Below are 27233 nucleotides of genomic sequence, written 5' to 3'. Positions count from 1 at the left end.
GATACCTCTCTTTCCCGTTGGGAAAAACAGATTGACAATTTTTATGTAATTATTGGTAACTTTCAGCTGTTCAATTATTCCAATTTAACAGGATATAATTGGCTAAATGTCCCCCAGCGCTAAGAAATTTGATATCCTAACATCGCTTTAAGGGACTATCCGAAGCCAGCATAAGATGGTCACTGCGAAGCTGATACAGTATATTTCATTTTCATGAGAGAAAAATAAATAAATCATACAAAATTATCTTGCATCGGGGGAATCATCTCCGAAATGCTGAAAAGACTCATTCACTTGAATTCACTTGAGATTGAGTGTCACTTCTAGGTATGAAATGAAACATGATTGTGAGAAATACAAAAATGAGAGGAGTGTGGAGGTAAATGCGAGGCCTGTGTAGCATAAAAAATCACTCTCACAGAGGTGAGGGTGAAATGGCAAGCATGTCGAATGGGAGCGCATGTGAGAGCATCGGCAGACTTGTCAGGACAACAGATTGGGGATTATTATTTTTTTGCTCTTAGGAAGTGGAAAGCACCACAGTGTGGAGATGATTGTCTACTGTCTACAGCGGAAAAATAACCTACACCAACCCAAAGAGGAAACCTTCTGCAACCAACATTCAGAGCAACCAATTGGAAAGGGCTTATGAGATATTTAAGACATACAACACAAGCAGTGTGCACGTGTAGAGGCACACAGTTTACCCCGTATATATCCTTTCAATGGATAAAGGAGGCCCAGGAGATGAAGAAGAGTGATGAAATACATGAGTTACTGACATACAACCACATGCACACAGATAGAACACAGGACACAAAGTGCAGCATTCTTTTTTCAAATAACACCGCTTTTGGTCATCATGACTTTGGTTTGGAGAGTGTTTCGAAGCATGTTTGAGCTAGTCAATGGCAATGGCAATTGGTTCTGAGCGATATGCGTTTTCACTTGAAAAAAGGATACTGCATCTTTAAAACACTACATAACTAATCAAGGACAAGTGCACTCATTGTATTTTGGGTTTGTTTGTTTCTGTTTTGTTGTTGTTGTTGTTGTTTGTCTGTTTACTTACAGGTAATATGAGTAAGAATAGTAGCTCCTCCTGGTACGCAAATCAGAGACAGCAGGATAAAGAAATATTGGTGAATGCAAAGTGTGAATCAGTCGGATCAACAAAAGCAGAAAAAAGTGCAAGACAACAAAATTAAATCTATGAATTAACTTCCTAATGTTAGAATTTCATTTTTACATGCATTCAAATTGAGCTGCATGCAGTTTTATGTTCCAGTGTAATTGAAGATAGTGTGCAAGAAAATTATTTTAATTACAAATATGCAAATAGTTCATATTTTGTTCTGGTTGAATTTGGAATTGGGCGGAATCATTAATGTCATGCATTAAATACTGTCTCATTCACATGGACAGTCAGACAGTCTTAAGATTGACTGTTGGTGTTATGGACTCACAAAACTATTATCATTAGATTTAGGCTATGGTGTTACATATGAAAAGAAAAGTATTGACAAGCATCGTGGATAAACACAGCTGCAAAACAAATTGCGCCATACTAAAGAACAAGCTTCTTGCTACCTGGAAAACAAGCAATGTCATGGACCACCATTTTAAAGATGCAGTATCTTTTATAGGTTCAGTTCAATAAGGGAACCACAGATTCATTATTGTATTAGATCAATGAGATGTGTCTTGCCCATAAGTATTGATCTCCTCAGTAACTAGTGTTTGTAATGTAATCATCAGATATCAACTTTCCTAAATGAAAATGAAAATAAATGTGTAATTGAAGATAGTGTGCAAGTAAAATGAAAATAAAAGAAGCATACAAATGTTGCCACTGCATTTATGTTTTGGCTTCAACCTCGATTGTTTCCGTGCAAAGCAACTACGAGATTCCAATATCCACTTCATTAACTTGTATTAAACTGGGTGGTTCAAGCCCTGAATGCTGATTGGCTGACAGCTGTGGTATATCAGACCGTATACTACGGGTATGACAAAACATTTTTTTACAGCTCTAATTACATTGGTAACCAGTTTATAATAGCAATAAGGCACCTCGGGGGTTTGTGGTATATGGCCAATATACTACGGTTAAAGGCTGTGTCCATGCACTCTGCGTTGCGTCGTGCTTAAGAACAGCCCTTAGCCGTGGTATATTGGCCATATACCACACCTCCTCGGGCCTTATTGCTTAAGTATATCATTGAGTTCTACTCTACTGGTCACCTGATTTCGGAAGAAAAGAAACTCGGTGCAACTAACAAGAGGAAGAGAGATTGAGACACAGTGTGTGTGTGAGAGAGAGAGAAATAGACCTCTAATTATCTGTAGAATAGACCGACTGAGAGGATGTCTAGTTGATTACTACACCTTGTTGACTATTACACCAACACCATTAACTACATTCAAGACATCCACAACACGTTAAGCTAACTAGTTCCAAAACAAAATCCATATTTTATTGATTTTCACAAGCTTTCTCTTTACTTTGGGGACAAAGGGACATTAGTCATATTTCAGAATTCAATTACCATCAGTACTTTTAATCCATTCCAATGGGATTAGGAGTTTATGGCTCATTAGCACTCAATGTGCCCTATCGCTCCAAACACCAGTCCTTTTTCAGGCTGAAATTACAAACCAGGAAGCCATCCAAAAACTCAAAAGCAGGCGCTGCAATTAATGCCAATGGCTTATATGAAAAGCATTCAATGAAATGAACCCCCTCCCACCTCTCTGAAAAATATTCTAAACCACAGGGAATAGATTCTATTACAAAACATGAAATACTGTGCAACTACAATAGTACACCAACACCAAACCAACACAAACCAATTGTTTGTAATACTGAACAAAGGGGTTTGAATATGCCAGACTTACTGTAGCATACTTAACTATAATTCAAAAGTCACTCCTTTAGTTTTGATCCAGAAGAGCATCGATGAAAAGTAACTTTCTTTCAATATCAGAGAAAGGGAAACTTTGTTATTATCACTCAACCCATGTCTGTCACTCATGACCAGGGAGAAAAGACTCACTTTATAACCTGACCTTTTCCTTTTATCTCCACAAAGCAAGCCTGGACCAGCTCCACTAAATCAAAAATACCCGGTGAAGAAAATGGAGGAGAAAAAGCGTGAGGGAAGGGAAAGAGGGGGAAAGAATGGAGCTAAGGAATGACCTGTGGCAGAATGAGATTTGGCAGAATGAGATTTCTCTGAAGTTGAAAGGTTATGGATCGGGGTATGGAAGGGGGATGGCAGGGGAAATTAGGAGGGAGACGGCTGTAAATGAGCAGTGGTCGTTAGGAACGATGCCCTAATTGGCAGAACATCTACAGAGACACAGAGGATGCTCTGCCAATTAAGATTCATTTGAAATCCTCACTCATCAGCAGTCACAGGCACCGCTTGACTGTCCAACACTGTGAACAGAACCACAACGTTACAGATATCTCTATCAGGAACAGGTGTATAAACACCTCTCATTCATCAATCTCATTCAAATACACTTCTCCTGAACCCTACAGATGATAGGCACTAATGTCATTCAAGTTCATTGGGATGTGTTTGTTTAACCTGGATGATTAGATATTGTGTAGCTCACTTCTGTGTAAATCTAACCTGAAAACACATTGGTTGAAAAAGCTTTCATCAATGACCCATGCATTGTATGTGGGTGTCAGAATCTTTGTTAAATATGTGAGATAACAAATAAGTATATTCTTACTTACAGTACATGGTAATAGGGTTCTATAGGGTGAATTTCAAACAATCATTCTGCTAAATGGCCACACGATGGTGCCATGTGTCATACAAAGAGAGAGAAAGGGTGTGCAGGGTAACGGCTCCTCTCCACACATCACACATCGTTCCTGCTAAACCTGATCAGCATGTAGAGATGTGCTCCGACTGAGGATAAGTTATTTATTTTTTCCCTTTAAAACAATATCAATTTCTTTCCAAAGCATTCATCACAGGTGCTGGAGACAGTTCAGTTTGCCAGTGTTCATTATAAAACCTTATCTGAAAAACTGAACAAAATCAATAGGAGGATCACAAAGTAATTACAGCACGACATAATTTGCTCTCTCAAGGCCCCAGACTCACCCTGATCTCTGCAACCTGCCTCCTTTGCATGACCCCAACTGAGTGTGAGTGTGTGTGTGTGTGTGTGTGTGTGTGTGTGTGTGTGTGTGTGTGTGTGTGTGTGTGTGTGTGTGTGTGTGTGTGGACATGTTTAATTATACTTGTGGGGACCAGAAGTACTCACAAGAATAGTAAACAAACAAACAAACATTTGACCAACTGGGGACATTTTGCCAGTCCCCACAAGGAAAAATTATATTTCTAAGGGTTAGGGTTAGAATTTGTGTTAGGGTTAGAATTAGGTTTAGGAGTTAAGGTTAGGTTTAGGGTTAAGTTGATGTTTTGGAGTTAAGGTTAGGGTTAAGGTTAGGGTTACGGAAAATATCATTTTGAATGGGAATCAATTGTGTGTCCCTACAAGGTTAGTAAAACAAGTGTGTGTGTGTGTGTGTGCGTGCGTGTGTGTGTGTGTGTGTGTGTACACACCTGACTGACCAATTCTTCGTAGTAAAGCCTCCATGACTAAAAAGAAAAGTAGCATTTAGACAACATCAAAGGTTTCGGATTGTATATTAGCCCATAACCTTCCAAAATACAGTCCATTCCCCCATAACTTGTCCAAGTAGGGAAATGTTTATGAATACTAACAGAAAAGTATAGTAGAGTAAAATGTTATGTTGAGCTTGGACTTAATCAATTCCACTAACAGTTAATCCTAGATAGCACAGGAATTAATATAGGCTCAATCCACTGTCTGCATCAGTAGTTATCTATTAGGAATAGCTGGGACCTGTTAGTTAGCCAATTATTGACTTTGATGAATTTAGATGGTCACCATAGTCAAATCCTACAAAATAAAGGCCAGGAAAGATACATATAGCTATACTGTACCAAGCAGTAAACAATATTCTGAATAAGTTTTGAATGAAGCAGCTCCAAGCATTACTGAGTGGGATGAGGTAAGCGAGTGACAAAATGAATGAACTTGAGGCAAGCACAAACTGAGCACAGCTCAATATTGTTGTTACAGTATGTATCCTGAATGCAACCCTCAACAAAAAGCTGTCCACTTTTTTTTGTAAAAACAGCATAAAAGCAGCAATCTTAATAAGCTGCAGTGAAAAACCACAGTAAAACACATCGGAATACCTATTAAAGTATAAGACACCTCTCAAAGACTTCAAAGAAATGTTCCACTTCTCAGCAAAGCAAAGTCTATTAGCATTGTTCACCACTGGTATGCACTTGTGTGAGTTCACATCACCTCCAAAATTCAGCAAAGCCAAATAATCCTGGGTATGTTACATGGCTTTTCAGATCAGCCACTTCAGATATAAAGATGAAATTCTCTGAACATTTTAAGAAAACCTGGGGAAATCTGTATGCTCCTAAATTCACTGTGCTGCTCTGAGAGATAAGCCTTATGGGTCCTCATCTAATTCAAGTCCAGTATTCTGCCTGCCTCCCCTTGAAACTCAATCCAACTCTCTACCAAACCCTGTTATGACAAACCCTGGTAAAACAGCGTTACACATAGTCTTGGCACTCCATAAACAATAACATACAATACTGTAGTCTCTTGTCTCCTCCTCTCACCCCTCTCCCATCCCTCCTCTCACCCCCCTCTCCTCCCTCATTGTGTAGGCTGTCTGATAGTCCTGACCCAGCCTCCACTGTGAGTCATGGTTATGCTGATGGCATGGGATGGAGTACAGCGTTCTAATGGTGTGTATGTGTGTAGGTATGCTATGCTTGCATTGAGCAAGTAACACAGTCTTTACTGTTTACGATGCTCCACTCACCTCTTCTTGACCAGAAGGATGGCCACCAGCACCAGTAGGATGAAAACCAGCACCCCAGCACTGATGCCAGCGATCTTCACCACCCTGTCTGTCTGCTTGGCTGGGTCCGGGATCACCTCTGGTTCCTCTGTAGCTCCTAGGTGACAGGTTAGAAACAAAGGTAAATTAATACAGTGTACGATTGTTGTAGTTTTGACCGTGAAATACAACACTTGAAAGGGCATAGTGCAAAAGTGAGTCTCTTCCAGCAGAACTATACTTTTCTTTGATCATAATGTTTGACCATAAAGTTTGACCATAATGATTATTTCAGTTGACCAGATGGTGGTCCACTACACAGACATTGTGTTCCCATCACACATGATGATATATACACTTCACCATTTACTGAGGACATCTTCCAGATTGAGCCATACCACCTCATGTCACAGCAATGATTTGAGCACAAACACATAAAAAGACAAAGACCAATAGCTTCCTCATATTTAAATACATTCATAGTCCCATTACCGTTTAATATCTTTGTGCACTGGTTCTACACACACTAATGTCCTGATTAAATTGGGTTTTCTTCTAAATGCCTTCAGAATTTAATTTCTAATTATGTTTCATACCCCCATGGTCCCACAAGATATTACAAGCATAAATTCGCTATCTGCGTTCTTTTAATATTTTCAAAATCTTCAAAGCCATTAACTTCTGTAAAGCATTGGGTTTGAATACTCATTATAAAACAAAGAATCGAATATGATATCCTAGTACACAACGTTATTTGCTAAACTGTTTACAAATAGGGGCATACGTAAATACTGTCAAAGGTGAACCAACACAAAACTATGTACCAAATCATAAAAGCGAGAAAAAAATCTAAATATCTCTACATTGATATTGTTGCCTCTGATATATTATGTTATTTTGCTTTTGAGATATTCAAACACAATAATCCTCTTTCTAATGCAAAATACATAAAAACCCAAGTAAAGCATAATCCTTCCTTTTACAGTCTCCTAGCACTTAGTGAAATGCCCTTCCTACAGTAGACTGAGACCATTGTACAATTTCAAAAATATATGTATTTTCTTGATGCAAGTCCAATATCTCCTGACCCCTGCACTCCGACCTTCAGGGCAAATATGATGTCAAAGGATAATTATATCCCTATACAACGCTGAACCTAGTAATTCATTAATATAATAATGTAGCCCTTTTATGTCAATAGCTGAATGATAACCAACAGATGTAGAGTTTCCTAGCAGTGAAAGGAATGGAAGATACGACGACTCCCATCTCATCCATCCACAGATCAAACGGAAGGTCTTTACGGAGACTGATACAATGGCACAGAAATGTATGCCTGGGCAAAGCCCATCTTCAGCCAGCACTCAAGCCATTATTCCTCAGGGTCAATTCAATTGCCTAGTTTCTATCAAGGGAGAAAACAACAAGCTGGCATCTGTGTCACTAGATGGACCACTATTCTGTATTTCACTAACTCACCACCCTGGGGCAAGAACAATCTTCCTCAGACCACATACTAAGACAGACTACCACCACTACCACACTACCAACCCTGCCCCCCTCCCCCACCCTCGGTGAGCAGGTTGCGATAACCTTTACAAATAGAGCGAACTGACTATTTCAGTTGGAAAGACTGTGTTGGAGTGTTTGGTGGTCCCATAGCCATCTTTTTTCCTGAAACTAATCTGTTTTGCTCGTAAAACATAATTTGTGATCAGAGTGATCCCTAACATGTTGTGGATGGATGAAACCACCTTAGAGAGCATATCTAACAGCCACTAAAACACATCTAGGAACAGAAGGCTGGATGTATGTAGCAGGAAGGAGGTCGTCTCTGGGGCTTAAACCCAGATCTCTGTCAGTGTATGGGGGGCTATAGAAGCGAGGGGGGCAGGCCCTTTGGGACTGTCTGTTGTGCTTGACAGTGAGCCCCCCGACTCCCGTGTGCCTCTCCAAATATCTCCCTCTCTCTATCAGGTTGGAAGGCAATGGACATCTACAGAACATGTGTCCCAAAGGAGCAGGACAAACTGTCCTTGTCTCTCACGTTGTCATCCACTGGCCACGCCGCTGGCTTCAACACTTAAACACCTACAGCTCCTCTCCCTTCTCTCTGTTTGACAGCTCTTTCACCCTCACTTTAGCCATGCTATTGTACCCAGGAAAATGATGGTACAGAAACCATTTTCTGGTATTTACAGTCAGTTTCAAACACATTCTGGAAAAGATCTGTGAAATTAACTGAGCAGACTAGATTGTTTGGATCTGCTCAGAGTATGCTTGAACTTGACCCCATGGTGATAAAAAACTAACCAAGTCATTGCTATAATAGAGTTATGTGTTTTTCTGTCAATGGTTGCTTATCATTGCAGCAATATTATGGGGCAAAGAGAAGATGTCACATAAATATGTCACTCTTTCTCCTGTTTCTTTACTAGATTGTAAAACAGCAGTATTAAATCATCTCATAGGCATATAACACACACTAATCCACTCAATGCTTTACATGCAACAGCCAGACTATGCCATCAAGAGCACTATAACAAATGTAATATCGAGCGCAACAAGAAAAACAATAGCCTTGCTAGTGGAGCAGGTTTCACAATAGATGTTGACACCAGTTAAAAGGTTATTAATCAGTTCTGCAGCCCGGTGTCAAATGTTTTAAGGTATTGCTTGAGACATAATCCCCATCTCGCCTCAAGAATACTTATGTTTCTGTCAGAGTTTATGAGATATATTCATGAAAAAATACCGGAGGAAAATCAAATGGAATTGGATTACAACCATTTCCAAGATAAAACTCACTGCTTAAAATGAAAATCTATTTTCATTCCTAATAGTGGGCTACACGGCGGAGCCCTTATCAAATTCTGTCTGGATTGGTATGACAACCTCCGGGCCAATGCACTTTTGAAACAATTAATGACAAAAAGTACAACCAAAAAACAACAACACTTTCATTCCCAATTAAGTTAGGGCAATTAAGGTGGTTTTCAATTCAGAGAATGAGAGCACTTCTGGCATTTAATGTATCAAGGATGGAAAGCGTGAGTGATTGAGTGAGACCGGCACAAGTGGGCAAAGACTACATATACTCCAAGTGGACACACACTGGGATAATTGAATTTCTGAGCAGGACAAGGGCAGGTTATTGTTAGGACTAAACAACATTGTTAAGGGAGGATAGAAAAATTGTGCAATATGTTTAATCATGGCTATGACAGAGACAGAGATAACCCATTGGCCACATCAACACGCTCTTAGAGTATGAAGTGACTTAACTGTGGATGACTTTTATTAGTGTCACAATTATGTGTGCCCTTGTTGTCAGTGTCACATCAACTAGGGCTCGGCGGTTTCATGACAGGGAGAAGGAGAATACCAAACGTAGCTAAATCCGGTAATAATAACAAAAAAGGTCTATATGAGAGTACAGTATAAACAATATTACTGTCTCTCCGATCTTTGAAAGGCACAACAAATCCAACCCCTGGTGTGTTAATGCATAGCCAGCTGTTTAGGGATTATAAATACAGCACTTTCCACATCTGATAATCTAATAGCATATGTGGGCTGATTTCTAAGCTTGGCTGTTCAAAAATTATTAACAGATTATTAAGCACTGTATTACTGGGATACGTGAAAAACACACAAACAATAAAATGCATAAATATGAGTCTAATTGATAAGCATAGAAATAAAGCTAAATTAATCTATGGTAGTATTACACCCTTCGGGGTGACATCATCACTGATAATGAGTTCCATGTTGGAACCTGTTCTATTCTATCTATCTGTGATGTCATGTAGTAGATGGAAGCTTGTCATTCCTAGCAAGCCTAGTATAGCAGAAACCTGATGTAGCTAAGATGATTTTTTCAGGCTTAGTGTTATTGATGGGTGACTATGGAGTTAATACATGGTACAGTCACATCTGGCATATTAGCATTAGCAGCCACCTTAGCTGACATCCGAGATCATGAGATGTTTTGCCATTAGCAATATCTTCATATAGCTCTCCACTGAAAAACTGTAGGATTTGGCTAGTTTCATACCTCCTAGTTTTCATACATTCTTGTGGAAATAAAGTTGTTGCTGGAGTATGGTGGATCTCAATGTCCTGATGACTTGATGGGACTATTGTACTATTTAGCCTAGCCAACTAACTTTTGAATGAGATACTGAAGCTCAACTTACTGGCCATTTAATTCATTGTAGTCAGAGACATGACCATAAGCACTTGAATAACTTGGCCAGTAACTCCAATGCACTTCGGAAAATGCATGTTCAGCATAAATGTTGTCCATAATCTATAATGCAGGTAATTTCAATAGTGCAAAGCCAGAGGACAGAGTCCATAAATCGCCAACCTATTTCCCTTCGATTTACGCCACGGATGAGCTGGCACTGTATGAATTGTATCAATTTAATCACTAAAAACCAACAGCATGGGTTTATGATAAAAACCAGTGAGCTCTCGCTCTCTCTGTCTGTTAAATCAGAAGGATTGCCACTGCTAGCCCCCTGTTCTCACAGACACAAGCTGTTCGCCAGAGCAAGGTGCTTTACAAGCGCAAATATCACAAATAAATAAGCTTTCCTTAATTCCGCCTCAATCCAGATCCTCGCTGCACGACACTTCTCTTGGAAGATAAAGTGACACATGCATTATCACGTAACAGTTCTTTATCGGCGCAAGAGAGTGGCCATTTATTGGCTACTGAGAAATGTGATTGAAATCCAACTGTAATGTACAGTCAATTAATTGATACTGGGCAAGAAGGACTTTTATTGTTGTACAAATAAGCAAAAAGAATAAAGTCTTACCTTTTGTTGCAAGTCTCAGACATTGTGTTTTTGTTTCCTTTGAAAGAAAATAAATGAAAATAATAAAAATAGAGTGCAACATGAGAAACAGGAACAAACTAGATAAAAGGGAAACGAATGAACAATAGTAGGGTATCAAAGGGGGGTGGAGTGGAAAACAATGCTCCACAATGCACAAATCAGTTTTAAGACACTTATTTAAAACCCTAATAACCCAATGAGGGAACATTAGAGTGTCCTATTGGCTGACAAAGTGTGGTGTATATTCACCTTCTCCACGCTGCTGACGGCCTGGAAGTAGATATTATAGTTCTTCCTGGGGGCGAGCGGAGGGTTCCAGAAGCCATGGTAAGTCTTGTTGTCGCCCACCGTGAACGGAGAGGGCTCGGGAAGGTTCCCTGGTGGCAGTTCTGCCGCAAAGTAATAAGGCGAGCCACCACTGGAGGCACTGTGGAAGGGGACTGGGACCTGGTAGCAGTCCACGGAGCTGGCCTCCCTGCGTGTGCGATGTGGGTTCAGCTCCTCCACCACGATCTGATAAGCGCTGCGGAGGGGTACAAAACATCACAGGCAATCAGTCCCCACAAAACAACACAAGCAAACAAAGTCAGCTAGCCAAACAATAGGCAGGCTAATCTTAAAGCAATCTCTCACTTCACAAGGCACAGAGAGGGCATGCCAAATGAGCTTAACTCTTGGAATGAGCCCTGGCTTGGCAACGTCGTACGCTACAGGCCCTGATATCCCTACCAGAGCCTATTTATCTGCACATGGCCTTTAACTAATAACAATCCATTCTCTCAGACTGGGAGGCTGTAGAGAAATCCCCACTGAATGAGAGCTGATGAACCTCAAGTGAGAGTAAACAGGTCAGGTCTCTCATTTGTATTTCAGAGTCACACTGCTGTGCTTCATCTCTCCACCTGAGGGTCTTTGTTAACGTGGCGAGACACGCACAAACCACAGTGCCAGGGCAACTTATTAACACAGTGCAGAGCGAGGAGAAGCCCCTTCACACACCCATGGAGCTGTAAACCTGGCAGACCTACCTTCCTTCCTTCCGCATCCACAGCTCAGAGCCCCCTCCTGGACTTCACTATCCTTAGTTCTGCTCCAAGAGTGTGACCCCCCTCCCACCCTTGGTAATGACTGCCCAGGGGCATGTCTCTGTCCCCCCGTCCACCCTTCCCTCACCATTAACGCCCAAGTGTCCTGACAGCCATCTCCACATCCCTGACCTTCCATAGCTCCTATTTTAGCACAAAGCGCCACAGATCTAAAATGCAAGTGACACTCCATAATGCCGGGCGCAGATGGACACAAAATTCACTTCCACCAAAATAGGGTGAGTGCTCGAGCTCTTTCCTCTACCCTGTATTGCTTGTCAATGACAAAATGTTACAAATTACCTGGGAAAATGACCTGAGGCTTGCTATAGCTCAATCTCTCATACACACCTTAATCCACCCTCTCTAAATTACCGCTGCACAGACCTGCTGCATGATTAGCCAATCGGCTTCCATCAGAGCTTGGCCAGTTTTACGGTGCACTGCCAAAACGGGTCAAATTAAACGATCCCTTTGATAATGCACTCAGGCCACAATCTGTCCCATTCTGAATCATTGTCTATTTTAAAAACACACATCATTGTTTCATTGATGCTCCTAAATCCTTTAAACTGGTAAAAACATGACAATCTTATTCGTAGTATATTTCCTCGTACTTTCCTAACACCACCCTCCATTGCATATTTGGTATCTGACTATGCAATTCATATTTATGATATTTGTAACATTATACTGTACACAAAATCTGTATTCCAGAAAAAATAAAAAAATAAAAAAATTGAAATTAGAAGTGGGTGTGACATATTAGCTACAACTGCCACATCTACTGAGTGAGTGCATGTGAGAAAGAAATGCAGTCAGGTGGTTTTGTATTCAGGGCTGCTGTCCTTTCCCTTTCTATACGCAGCCCCTCCAATTTCACAATCAAAGCCCAGGCCCAGTTGCATAATAGGTGATTTACTGAATCTGAGCACAAAGAGTTCTCTCCAAATCCCCTTTATGACAAGTACCTTCAACTCCATATCCCTGCCGATTGTGATAGGGGAGAGGAAATGAAAAGGCACAGGCCAACAATGTCCAAATCAAATGGAGATCGGCAGGGCCATGGACCTGAATATCTAAATTCCCTGCAGAGTCTCTGTAGACATTACCCAGTACTGTGCTCTCTATTTGTGGGATGTGCTACAGGGAGGGACACAACACAAACCTTTTGACAGAGATGTCAGGCAAACAGATGGATGACCTTCATTAAAATGACTAGATGACTAGTCTCCCGAGTGGCGCAGTGGTCTAAGGCACTGCATCGCAGTGCATCGCTGTGCCACTAGAGATCCTGGTTCAAATCCAGGCTCTGCCGTAGCCGGCCGCGACCGGGAGACCCATGGGGCGGCGCACAATTGGCCCAGCGTCGTCCAGGGGAGGGGAGGGAATGGCCGGCAGGGATGTAGCTCAGTTGATAGAGCATGGCGTTTGCAACGCCAGGGTTGTGGGTTCGATTCCCACAGGGGGTATGAAAAAATAAAAATAAAAAATAAATAAAATAATGTATGCACTAACTAACTGTAAGTCGCTCTGGATAAGAGCGTCTGCTAAATGACTAAAATGTAGATGGAACCCTTGGACTAAAAGAAAGCCAGGCATTAGGTCTCTCACCTGATAGGGGCACCTTTGGCCTGAGCGGGCTTCAGTAGGACCGTGATGGTGGTGGCCGTCTCATTCAGAAACGCCTCAGACCCATCATACTCCTCCAGTGTTGGGGCTATGGGGAAAAAGCACACCAGACAGACAAGAATTTAGTGCAAAATCACAGATGGAGGAAGATTGTCAGCAATGGGGTGTAATATGTTGAAGTCTTGAGAAAGGCATGCTCCATCAGGACACATTATGTTTAATTTTGAACTTGGCTGACCTTTATTATAGCACTGCAAAGTAAAAAAACACCTCTCTCCTGCTTGGAACATGTTTTCTAAAACACTTCTGGGAATTGCTACCTAACAAATTTACAATAGCAGTTTTGCCAAAACGCAGGAACTGCGTGATTACATCTACATTACGTACATTACATCTCTTTGAAGTAGGCGCATAGCGCAAAAAGCACCAGGTCCCTCTTATTTAAAAAAAGGCTACTGGCCTCATTTGCCATTAAGGGATATGTCGAGAAGCTTTTAGCTTCCATTCACCTGGTAAATTTGATTGATGTGGTTTGCATTATAATCTAATGAGGTCCTAGGCTGTCATTTCAACAGATTCCAAATACATCCCTGTCTAAGGCATGTTGAGTGCTGACAAGATTAGAGTTGGGAAAAACGTGTGCTGGAGAAAATTACTCCAACAGGTACAGAGAATCCAGATATTCCATTACGGAATGGAGTCTGACACGATTAACATTACTGAGAGATATCTCAGTGCTGTGCTTAGTGTCATGGTAGAAATTGCTCAGAAAACCGATAACCGAACCAACCCATAACCCAACCAATTTTTTGTTACCCCATTCTGGTTACTTCGCTTCCTAGACCTGCAGCGCTACCAGACCCTTTTTAACAAAACAGCAACAGGCAGGAATTTCTTAAGAGAACAATTACATTATGCATCAATTTAATTTTACTTGATTAATAAACAATACTTTCTCTGGTAGCACTACTAATAGTCTAGTAGCTGTAACACTATGTCCATTATACTGTATACATACTCTACCATACTAAGGAGGTTTCTCTTGGCCAGGTTTCCCTTGTAACCTCAATGGGACTTCCTGGATAAATAAAGGTTAAATAAACGTACCTGAGATGTTGGTGGTGACATTGAGTGTGGTCGGGGAGCCAAAGCCCTTGACGGTGCTGGCTCGTATGAGGAACTGGTAGGTGGTGCCAGGGTGGAGCTGGTTGAAGACGTGGTGAGAAGTGTTCCAGGGCAGAGACACAATCAAAGGAGGGCGCATTATCGGCACCGAGGGGTCAAAGGACCGAATACCACTGTAGCTGATCTGTTAGGGGAGGGAGAGGAGAGGGAAATACAATATTTACCTAATGAGTTGTTGAAAAGTGTTCAAGCGAATGGTAATAGACTTTCTGTAACATTATGCTGTGGTACAAACTTTATCTGTGTTTAAGTAGGTGGAATGCACATACCTAGCAAAGTACAAAGCACAGCTAAACAAATGAGAGGATTTTTGAGTGATTTCACTGCATTGTGTATTGTATTTAAAACATGCAAAAGACTTGAGGTACATATGGAATGCATATGGAAACACTTGTAAGCCTGAACTAAAATGTGTGATAACATTTTTTAGCATGTGACTTCCCATGGCATTATGTAGAATGTGTGTCATGTTACATCAAATCAAATAAAAATGTGTCACATGCGCCGAACAGGTGTAGACCTTCCTGTGAAATGCTTACTTACAAGCCCTTAACCAACAACGCAGTTCAATAAATAGAGATATTTACTAAATAAACTAAAGTAAAAAATAAAATAAAAAGTAACACAATAAAATAACAATAACGAGGCTATGTACAGGGGGTACCGGTACCGAGTCAATGTGCCGGGGTACAGGTTAGTCGAGGTAATTTATACATGTACGTATGGGTAAAGCGAGGGGGGTCAATGTAAATAGTCTGGGTGGCCATTTGATTAATAGAAGCTGTTAAGGAGCCTTTTGGACCTAGACTTGGCGCTCCGGTACCGCTTGCTGTGTGGTAGCAGAGAGAACAGTCTATGACTTGGTTGACTGTAGTCTTTGACAATCCTTTGCCTTCCTCTGACACCGCCTAGTATATACAGTGGGGGAAAAAAGTATTTAGTCAGCCACCAATTGTGCAATTTCTCCCACTTAAAAAGATGAGAGAGGCCTGTAATTTTCATCATAGGTACATGTCAACTATGACAGACAAAATGAGGAAAAAAAATCCAGAAAATCACATTGTAGGATTTTTTATGAATTTATTTGCAAATTATGGTGGAAAATAAGTATTTGGTCAATAACAAAAGTTTCTCAGTACTTTGTTATATACCCTTTGTTGGCAATGACACAGGTCAAACGTTTTCTGTAAGTCTTCACAAGGTTTTCACACACTGTTGCTGGTATTTTGGCCCATTCCTCCATGCAGATCTCCTCTAGAGCAGTGATGTTTTGGGGCTGTCGCTGGGCAACACAGACTTTCAACTCCCTCCAAAGATTTTCTATGGGGTTGAGATCTGGAGACTGGCTAGGCCACTCCAGGACCTTGAAATGCTTCTTACGAAGCCACTCCTTCGTTGCCCGGGCAGTGTGTTTGGGATCATTGTCATGCTGAAAGACCCAGCCACGTTTCATCTTCAATGCCCTTGCTGATGGAAGGAGGTTTTCACTCAAAATCTCACGATACATGGCCCCATTCATTCTTTCCTTTACACGGATCAGTTGTCCTGGTCCCTTTGCAGAAAAACAGCCCCAAAGCATGATGTTTCCACCCCACATGCTTCACAGTAGGTATGGTGTTCTTTGGATGCAACTCAGCATTCTTTGTCCTCCAAACACGACGAGTTGAGTTTTTACCACTTTTCCTGTAGGCCACGATCATCTCCTTTGGCTTGCTCACGTTGACGGAGAGGTTGTTGTCCTGGCACCACACTGCCAGGTCTCTGCCCTCCTCCCTATAGGTTGTCTCATCGTTGTCGGTGATCAGGCCTACCACTGTTGTGTCATCAGCAAACTTAATGATGGTGTTGGAGTCGTGCTTGTCCACGCAGTCTTGGGTGAACAGGGAGTACAGGAGGGGACTAAGCATGCACCCCTGTGGGGCCCTAGTGTTGAGGATCAGCGTGGCAGATGTGCTGTTGCCTACCCTTACCACCTTGGGGCGGCCCGACAGGAAGTCCAGGATCCAGTTGCAGAGGGATGTGTTTAGTCCCAGGATCCTTAGCTTAGTGATTAGCTTTGTGGGCACAATGTGGGCCCTATAATCCACATTCCCTTGGATTATGTGAGTCAGTGTTCTCATATTCACACAGCTGGATAACACTTGAGATTTAAGAAATGTTATTTCAAATTCACCCCATTGCACACAAGCTACGAATCACTGTGGGTTATTAACTTTAAAAATACAATCCATTCAATGATGGATCAGTACACCTTCTTTGCATCCCTAAGAAGTACTGAAAATAGTATTTTGCAACAGTAACATACAATGAGTTCCCCTTAAAACCCACAGTCCCCTTTTTGAGTTACAGTATTTGCACCATAGTCCTGTATGAAATAGGAACAGGACGTTTTTCACTCATATGCGCTGGTTTCCAGAGGGACACTAAAGATTCATAAAACCTGTGAAACATGGTTTAAATATACAAACCCCATGTGGATCCTAGACAGGCCTGTCTACCATCCATCCCGCCCCAACTCTCCCCTCCAGCCCTCCCTCCCCCACCTCCCACCCTCCCTCCCCCTTCTTCTCCCTCCCTCCCACCTCTTCTCTCCCCCCACCTCCCCCTCCCTCCCTCCATCCATCCCCACCTCTCCCCACCTCTCCCACCTCTCGCTCCCTCCCCACTCCCCTCCCCTCCCCTCCTCCTTCCCTCGCCCCACCTCTCCCTCCCTCCACCTCTCCCCTCCCTCCCTCCACCTCTTTCCTCCCCTCCCCTCCTCCTTCCCTCGCCCCACCTCTCCCTCCCTCCACCTCTCCCCTCCACCTCTCCCCCTGGCCATAGTACTTCATTACCTCATACTGAGTGATGATCCCATTGGGCTCCAGTGGTTCCTTCCAGTAAAGGAAGATCCGATCCTCGAACGGTGTGGCTTTCATGGACTGGCTGGGAACGGGGCCAGGGACTGCATTAGGACAGAAGACAGGAGGAGTAGGTCCTAATGCAATCAAAGGAAGGCCACTGTACTGTAATGAATCCTACTCTCACAGAGAGAGCCCCTCCTGAGCCTGTGCGCCTGTAACGAGACCACTGACTATTTTTACTTACAGCAAAGCAGCATGTTGAAAATTGCATAATAATGTAGAGCGCTGCGCGTGCGTTGAATGGGAGACACTTGAATTCCCGGTGGTTTTTATTGAATTTCGACAATGAATTTACATGACATTTGATAATCAAGGTGCAATATCCTTTCAAGAGCATCCCTTCTCTCTGTCATCTGCATGTTTTATGATCAAATTAGTCTCCTATAATTTGGGGTCTCTTTCACCAATCGAGCAAAGCCATCAGCCAGAGAAACCACAGCATGCCAGACCTCTCTGACATTAATTTTGATCAGTGAAGGTATTGAGTATAGAATTTAATATACGCTATATACAGTGCATTCGGAAAGTATTCAGACCACTTGACTTTATCCACATTTTGTTAAGTTACAGCCTTATTCTAAAATTGATTAAACTGTTTTTTTCCCTCATCAATTTACACACAATAACGCACAGTGACAAAGCGAAAACAAGTTTTTCAAACATTTTGCTAATTTATTTATATATATATATATATATATATATATATAGTACTATTCAAAAGCTTGGACACACCTAGTCATTCAAGGGTTTTTCTTTATTTTTACTATTTTCTACATTGTAGAATAATAGTGAAGACATCAAAACTATGAAATAACACATATGGAATCATGTAGTACCAAAAAAGTGTTAAACAAATCAAAATATATTATATATTTGAGATTATTTAAATAGCCACCCTTTGCCTTGATGACAGCTTTGCACACTCTTGGCATTCCCTCAACCAGCTTCATGAGGTAGTCACCTAGAATGCATTTCAATTAACAGGTGTGCCTTGTTAATGCGTTTGAGCCAATCAGTTGTGTTGTGTCAAGGTAGGGTTGGTATACAGAAGATAGCCCTTTTTTGGTAAAAGACCAAGTCCATATTATGGCAAGAACAGCTCAAATAAGCAAAGAGAAATTACTGTCCATCATTACTTTAAGACATGAAGGTCAGTCAATACAGAACATTTCAAGAACTTTGAACGTTTCTCCAAGGGCAGTCGCAAAAACCATCAAGCGCTATGATGAAACTGGCTCTCAAGAGGACCACCACAGGAAAGGAAGACCCAGAGTTACCTCTGCTGCAGAGGATAAGTTCATTAGAGTTACCAGCCTCAGAAATTGCAGCCCAAATAACTGCTTCACAGAGTTCAAGTTAGACCAGTGGAAAGCTGTCCTTTGGTCTGATGAGTCCAAATTTGAGATTTTTGGTTCCAACCGCCGTGTCTTTGTGAGACGCAGAGTAGGTAAACGGATGATGTCTGCATGTGTGGTTCCCACCGTGAAGCATGGAGGAGGTGGTGTGATGGTGTGGGGGTGCTTTGCTGGTGACACTGTCAGTGATTTATTTAGAATTCAAGGCACACTTAACCAGCATGGCTACCACAGCATTCTGCAGCGATACGCCATCCCATCTGGTTTGCACTTAGTGGGACTATCATTTGTTTTTCAACAGGACAATGACCCAACACACCTCCAGGCTGTGTAAGGGCTATTTTACCAAGAAGGAGAGTGATGGAGTTATGCATCAGATGACCTGGCCTCCATAATCCCCCGACCTCAACCCAATTGAGATGGTTTGGGATGAGTCGGATGGCAGAGTGAAGGAAAAAAAAGCCAACAAGTGCTCAGCATATGTGGGAACTCCTTCAAGACTGCTGGAAAAGCATTACAGGTGAAGCTGGTTGAGAGAACGCCCTCCATTTGGCAAATCTGACCATAACTCTATCCTCCTGATTCCTGCTTATAAGCAAAAACTAAAGCAGGAAGAACCAGTGACTCGGTTAATAAAAAAGTGGTCAGATGACGCAGATGCTAAGCTACAGGACTGTTTTGCTAGCACAGACTGGAACATGTTCCGGGATTCTTCAGATAGCATTGAGGAGTACACCACATCAGTCACTGGCTTCATCAATAAGTGCATTGATGACGTCGTCCCCACAGTGACCGTACGTACATACCCCAACCAGAAGCCATGGATTACAGGCAACATCCGCACTGAGCTAAAGGGTAGAGCTGCAGCTTTCAAGGAGCTTATAAGAAAACACGCTATGCCCTCCGACGAACCATCAAACAGGCAAAGAGTCAATACAGGACTAAGATTGAATTGTACTACACCGGCTCTGACGCGCGTCGGATGTGGCAGGGCTTGAAAACTATTACAGACTACAAAGGGAAGCACAGCCGCGAGCTGCCCAGTGACACGAAACTTCCAGACGAGCTAAACCACTTCTATGCTCGCTTCGAGGCAAGCAACACTGAAGCATGCATGAGAGCACCAGCTGTTCCGGATGACTATGTGATCACGCTCTCCGTAGTCAATGTGAGTAAGACTTTTAAGCAGGTCAACATTCACAAGGCCGCAGGGCCAGACGGATTACCAGGACGTGTACTCCGAGCATGTGCTGACCAACTGGCAAGTGTCTTCACTGACATTTTCAACATGTCCCTGACTGAGTCTGTAATACCAACATGTTTCAAGCAGACCACTATAGTCCCCGTGCCCAAGGACACTAAGATAACCTGCCTAAATGACTACCGACCCGTAGCACTGACATCTGTAGCCATGAAGTGCTTTGAAAGGCTGGTCATGGCTCACATCAACACCATTATCCCAGAAACCCTAGACCCACTCCAATTTGCATACCGCCCCAACAGATCCACAGATGTTGCAATCTCTATTGCACTCCACACTGCCCTTTCCCACCTGGACAAGAGGAACACCTACGTGAGAATGCTATTCATTGACTACAGCTCAGCATTCAACACCATAGTGCCCACAAAGCTCATCACTAAGCTAAGGATCCTGGGACTAAACACCTCCCTCTGCAACTGGATCCTGGACTTCCTGACGGGCCGCCCCCAGGTGGTAAGGGTAGGTAACAACACATTTGCCACACTGATCCTCAACACGGGGGCCCCTCAGGGGTGCGTGCTCAGTCCCCTCCTGTACTCCTTGTTCAACCATGACTGCATGGCCAGGCACGACTCCAACACCATCATTAAGTTTGCCGACGACACAACAGTGGTAGGCCTGATCACCGACAACGATGAGACAACCTATAGGGAGGAGGTCAGAGACCTGGCCGTGTGGTGCCAGGATAACAACATCTCCCTCAACGTGACCAAGACAAAGGAGATGATTGTGGACTACAGGGAAAAAAAGAGGACTGAGCACGCCCCCATTCTCATCGACGGGGCTGTAGTGGAACAGTTCCTTGGTGTCCACATCACCAACAAACTATCACGGTCCAAACACACCAAGACAGTCGTGAAGAGGGCACAACAAAGCCTATTCCCCCTCAGGAGACTGAAAAGATTTGGCATGGGTCCTCAGATCCTGAAAAAGTTATACAGCTGCACCATCGAGAGCATCCTGACTGGTTGCATCACCGCCTAGTATGGCAACTGCTCGGCCTCCGACCGCAAGGCACTACAGAGGGTAGTGCGTACGGCCAAGTACATCACTGGGGCCAAGCTTCCTGCCATCCAGGACCTCTATACCAGGCGGTGTCAGAGGAAGGCCCTCACAATTGTCAAAGACTCCAGCCACCCTAGTCATAGACTGTTCTCTCTGCTACCGCACTGCAAGCGGTACCGGAGTGCCAAGTCTAGGTCCAAAAGACTTCTCAACAGCTTCTACCCCCAAGCCATAAGACTCATGAACAGCTAATCATGGCTACTCAGACTATTTGCACTGCCCCCCCACCCCCACTCCATCTTTTTACGCTGCTGCTACTCTGTTAATTATTTATGCATAGTCACTTTAACTCTACCCACATGTACAGTGGGGAGAACAAGTATTTGATACACTGCCGATTTTGCAGGTTTTCCTACTTACAAAGCATGTAGAGGTCTGTAATTTTTATCATAGGTACACTTCAACTGTGAGAGACGGAATCTAAAACAAAAATCCAGCATGACAACGACCCGAAACACACAGCCAGGGCAACTAAGGAGTGGCTCCGTAAGAAGCATCTCAAGGTCCTGGAGTGGCCTAGCCAGTGTCCAGACCTGGGGCCAAAATCCCTGCTGCAGTGTGTGCAAACCTGGTCAAGACCTACAGGAAACATATGATCTCTGTAAATGCAAACAAAGGTTTCTGTACCAAATATTAAGTTCTGCTTTTCTGATGTATCAAATACTTATGTCATGCAATAAAATGCAAATTAATTACTTAAAAATCATACAATGTGATTTTCTGGATTTTGGTTTTAGATTCCGTCTCTCACAGTTGAAGTGTACCTATGATAAAAATTACAGACCTCTACATGCTTTGTAAGTAGGAAAACCTGCAAAATTGGCAGTGTATCAAATACTTTTTCTCCCCAATGTACATATTACCTCAACTACCTCTACTAACCGGTGCCCCCGCACATTGACTCTGCACCGGTACCCCCCTGTATATATAGCCTCCCTACTGTTATTTTATTTTACTTCTGCTCTTTTTTTTCTCAACACTTTTTTGTTGTTGTTGTTTTATTTTACTTTTTTATTAAAAAATAAATGCATTGTAGGTTAAGGGCTGTAAGTAAGCATTTCACTGGAATGTCTACACGTGTTGTATTCGGCGCATATGGCCAATAAAATTTGAATTGATTTGATTTGAGTGTGCAAAACTGTCAAAGGCAAAGGGTGGCAATTTGAAGAATCTCAAATTTAAAATATATTTTGATTTGTTTAACACTTTTTTGGTTACTAGATGATTCCATTTGTGTTATTTCATAGTTTTGATGTCTTCACTATTATTCTACAATGTAGAAAATAATAAAAAATTAAGAAAAATGCTTGAATGAGTAGGTGTGTCCAAACTATTGACTGGTACTGTATATATATATATATATATATATATATATATATATATATATATACAGTGGGGAGAACAAGTATTTGATACACTGCCGATTTTGCAGGTTTTCCTACTTACAAAGCATGTAGAGGTCTGTAATTTTTATCATAGGTACACTTCAACTGTGAGAGACGGAATCTAAAACCAAAATCCAGAAAATCACATTGTATGATTTTTAAGTAATTTATTTGCATTTTATTGCATGACATAAGTATTTGATACATCAGAAAAGCAGAACTTAATATTTGGTACAGAAACCTTTGTTTGCATTTACAGAGATCATATGTTTCCTGTAGGTCTTGACCAGGTTTGCACACACTGCAGCAGGGATTTTGGCCCACTCCTCCATACAGACCTTCTCCAGATCCTTCAGGTTTTGGGGCTGTCGCTGGGCAATACGGACTTTCAGCTCCCTCCAAAGATTTTCTATTGGGTTCAGGTCTGTAGACTGGCTAGGCCACTCCAGGACCTTGAGGTCCTCTGTAGCTCAGCTGGTAGAGCACGGCGCTTGTAACGCCAGGGTAGTGGGTTCGATCCCCGGGACCACCCATACACAAAATTGTATGCACGCATGACTGTAAGTCGCTTTGGATAAAAGCGTCTGCTAAATGGCATATTATTTATATTTATTTATTCTTACGGAGCCACTCCTTAGTTGCCCTGGCTGTGTGTTTCGGGTCGTTGTCATGCTGGTAGACCCAGCCACAACCCATCTTCAATGTTCTCACTGAGGGAAGGAGGTTGTTGGCCAAGATCTCGCGATACATGGCCCCATCCATCCTCCCCTCAATACGGTGCAGTCGTCCTGTCCCCTTTGCAGAAAAGCATCCCCAAAGAATGATGTTTCCACCTCCATGCTTCACGGTTGGGATAGTGTTCTTGGGGTTGTACTCATCCTTCTTCTTCCTCCAAACACGCCGAATTGAGTTTAGACCAAAAAGCTATATTTTTGTCTCATCAGACCACATGACCTTCTCCCATTCCTCCTCTGGATCATCCAGATGGTCATTGGCAAACTTCAGACGGGCCTGGACATGCGCTGGCTTGAGCAGGGGGACCTTGCATGCGCTGCAGGATTTTAATCCATGACGGCGTAGTGTGTTACTAATGGTTTTCTTTGAGACTGTGGTCCCAGCTCTCTTCAGGTCATTGACCAGGTCCTGCCGTGTAGTTCTGGGCTGATCCCTCACCTTCCTCAGGATCATTGATGCCCCACGAGGTGAGATCTTGCATGGAGCCCCAGACCGAGGGTGATTGACCGTCATCTTGAACTTCTTCCATTTTCTAATAATTGCGCCAACAGTTGTTCCCTTCTCACCAAGCTGCTTGCCTATTGTCCTGTAGCCCATCCCAGCCTTGTGCAGGTCTACAATTTTATCCCTGATGTCCTTACACAGCTCTCTAGTCTTGGCCATTGTGGAGAGGTTGGAGTCTGTTTGATTGAGTGTGTGGACAGGTGTCTTTTATACAGGTAACGAGTTCAAACAGGTGCAGTTAATACAGGTAATGAGTGGAGAACAGGAGGGCTTCTTAAAGAAAAACTAACAGGTCTGTGAGAGCCGGAATTCTTACTGGTTGGTAGGTGATCAAATACTTATGTCATGCAATAAAATGCAAATTAATTACTTAAAAATCATACAATGTGAAATTACAGACCTCTACATGCTTTGTAAGTAGGAAAACCTGCAAAATACTTGTTCTCCCCACTGTACATACACATACATTGAGGGAAAAAAGTATTTGATCCCCTGCTGATTTTGTACGTTTGCCCACTGACAAAGACATGATCAGTCTTTAATTTTAATGGTAGGTTTATTTGAACAGTGACAGACAGAATAACAACAAAAAAATCCAGAAAAACGCATGTCAAAAATGTTATAAATTGATTTGCATTTTAATGAGGGAAATAAGTATTTGACCACTCTGCAAAACATGACTTAGTACTTGGTGGCAAAACCCTTGTTGGCAATCACAAAGGTCAGAAGTTTCTTGTAGTTGGCCACCAGGTTTGCACACAGCTCAGGAGGGATTTTGTCCCACTCCTCTTTGCAGATCTTCTCCAAGTCATTAAGGTTTCGAGGCTGACGTTTGGCAACTCAAACCTTCAGCTCCCTCCACAGATTTTCTATGGGATTAAGGTCTGGAGACTGGCTAGGCCACTCCAGGACCTTAATGTGCTTCTTCTTGAGCCACTCCTTTGTTGCCTTGGCCGTGTGTTTTGGGTCATTGTCATGCTGGAATACCCATCTACTACCCATTTTCAATGCCCTGGCTGAGGGAAGGAGGTTCTCACCCAAGATTTGTTGGTACATGGCCCCGTCCATCGTTCCTTTGATGCAGTGATGTTGTCCTGTCCCCTTAGCAGAAAAACACCCCCAAAGCATAATGTTTCCTCCTCCATGTTTGACGGTGAGGATGGTGTTCTTGGGGTCATAGGCAGCATTCCTCCTCCTCCAAACACGGCGAGTTGAGTTGATGCCAAAGACCTCGATTTTGGTCTCATCTGACCACAACACTTCCACCCAGTTCTCCTCTGTATCATTCAGATGTTCATTGGCAAACTTCAGACGGGCCTGTATATGTTCTTTCTTGAGCAGGGGGAACTTGCAGGCACTGCAGGATTTCAGTCCTTCACGGTGTAGTGTGTTACCAATTGATTTCTATTCAATCAATTAGCCTTTTAAAATGATAAACTTGGATTAGCAAACACAACATGCCATTGGAACACAGGACTGATGGTTGCTGATAATGGGCCTCTGTACGCCTATGTCGATATTCCATAAAAAATCAGCTGTTTCCAGCCACAATAGCCATTTACAACATTAACAATGTCTACACTGTATTTCTGATCAATTTGATGTTATTTTAATGGACAAAAAAATAGCTTTTCTTTCGAAAACAAGGACATTTCTAAGTGACCCCAAACTTTTGAACGGTAGTGTATGTAAATGTGATATTCCCATTTTTTTTTTTTATATACATTTGCTAACATTTCTAAAAACCTGTTTTTGCTTTGTCACTATGGGGTATTGTGTGTAGATTGATGAGGGGGAAAAACTATGTAATCCATTTTAGAATAAGGCTGTAACGTAACAAAATGTGGAAAAAGTCAAGGGGTCTGAATACTTTTCAAATGCACTGCATACCCAAACGTATATGGACACCCATTCAAATTAGTGGATTCGTCTATTTCAGCCACACTCGTTGCTGACAGGTGTATAAAATCGAGCGCACAGTAATGCAATCTCCATAGACAAACATTGGCAGTAGAATGGCCTTACTGAAGATCTCAGTGACTTTCAACGTGGCACCGTCATAGGACGCCACCTTTCCAACAAGTCAGTTCATAAAATTTCTGCCCTGCTAGAGCTGCCCCGGTCAACTGTAAGTGCTGTTATTGTGAAGTGAAAACATCTAGGAGCAACAACGGCTCAGTCGCGAAGTGGTAGGCCACACAAGCTTACAGAAAGGGACCGCTGAGTGCAGAAGTGCATAGCGCGTAAAAATCGTCTGTCCCTAGTTCCAAACTTCTTCTAGAAGCAACGTCAGCACAATAACTGTTTGTTGGGAGGTTCATGAAATGGGTTTCCATGGCCGAGCAGCCGCACACAAGCCTAAGATCACCATGCGCATTGCCAAGCGTTGGCTGGAGTGGTGTAAAGCTCGCCGGCGTTGGACTCTGGAGCAGTGGAAACGTGTTTTCTGGAGTGATTAATCACACTTCACCATCTGGCAGTCCGACGGATGGATCTGGGTTTGACGGATGCCAGGAAAACGCTACCTGTCCGAATGCATAGTGTCAACTGTAAAGTTTGGTGGAGGAGGAATAATGGTCTGGGGCTTTTTTTCATAGTTCGGGCTAGTCCCCTTAGTTCCAGTGAAGGGAAATCTTAACGCTATAGAGTCCCCGCAGCAATGTTCCAACATCTAGTGGAAAGCCTTCCCAGAAGAGTGGAGGCTGTCATAGCAGCAAAGGGGGGACCAACTCCATATTAATGCCCATGATTTTGGAATGAGACGTTCAACGAACAGGTGTCCATATTCTTTTGTCATGTAGTGTAGTATAGAAGTACAGTAACTCTCTACGAAGATACTTCCTATCAACTAAATATAACATTTGATCCAAACAAGTATTTTGTCTGTTTTAGCAGTAAAATAGCTGAGATAGCATGGCTTTCAATTGGTAACAGTAGTAGCCTACTATTTTGAGGACCTTTGTAATACGTCCTGGATTGGTGAACACTATGATCTGTCGATGTGCCCTTGAGCAAGGCACTTAACCCTAATCTGCTCCAGGGGCACCATACTACTATGGCTGACCCTGTAAAACAACACATTTCACTGCACCTATCTGTTGTATGTTTTTTTTACCGACTTGACAGCCTTCTCACTACTGATGAAACCTGGCAGTCCCATGGGTCTCTACAGCTGCCACGAGACTGTTCTGCCATGGGGCTGTCTGCCTGCCTGGGCTGTGTTCTAGTCAAGCTGAGTCGGGGACATCCAAAGCCCTCTCCCTCACAGCAGAGAGACAGAGAGCAGAAGCGTGACCAAGTCACATGACTGGGTGATTGTCAGGCCTGTCTGTCTGAAGAGAGGAGCA

At 42.6% G+C, this 27233-nt stretch overlaps 1 protein-coding gene across 18 annotated transcripts in view; it reads right to left on the bottom strand.

Moving 5' to 3' along the window:
* LOC121552070 (receptor-type tyrosine-protein phosphatase kappa) overlaps window positions 1-27233 on the bottom strand; it is a 188570-nt gene that overhangs the window by 20970 nt on the left and 140367 nt on the right. For 10 of the 18 annotated variants that reach the window (XM_041864742.2, XM_041864741.2, XM_041864747.2 and 7 more), the window contains 8 exons: window positions 17513-17622; window positions 14601-14802; window positions 13476-13581; window positions 11026-11299; window positions 10756-10792; window positions 5909-6044; window positions 4593-4628; window positions 1073-1102 (listed from right to left, as the gene is read on the bottom strand). In XM_041864742.2, the coding sequence (XP_041720676.1) occupies window positions 1073-1102; window positions 4593-4628; window positions 5909-6044; window positions 10756-10792; window positions 11026-11299; window positions 13476-13581; window positions 14601-14802; window positions 17513-17622 (931 nt within the window). The remainder of the gene's footprint in view (window positions 1-1072; window positions 1103-4592; window positions 4629-5908; window positions 6045-10755; window positions 10793-11025; window positions 11300-13475; window positions 13582-14600; window positions 14803-17512; window positions 17623-27233) is intronic. The other 8 variants (XM_041864749.2, XM_041864753.2, XM_041864760.2 and 5 more) reach the window with 3 other exon arrangements.

This window comes from Coregonus clupeaformis, chromosome 36 (assembly GCF_020615455.1).
Source record: "Coregonus clupeaformis isolate EN_2021a chromosome 36, ASM2061545v1, whole genome shotgun sequence".
Lineage (NCBI taxonomy): Eukaryota > Metazoa > Chordata > Actinopteri > Salmoniformes > Salmonidae > Coregonus > Coregonus clupeaformis.
This window is presented reverse-complemented; position numbering and strand designations above follow the sequence as displayed.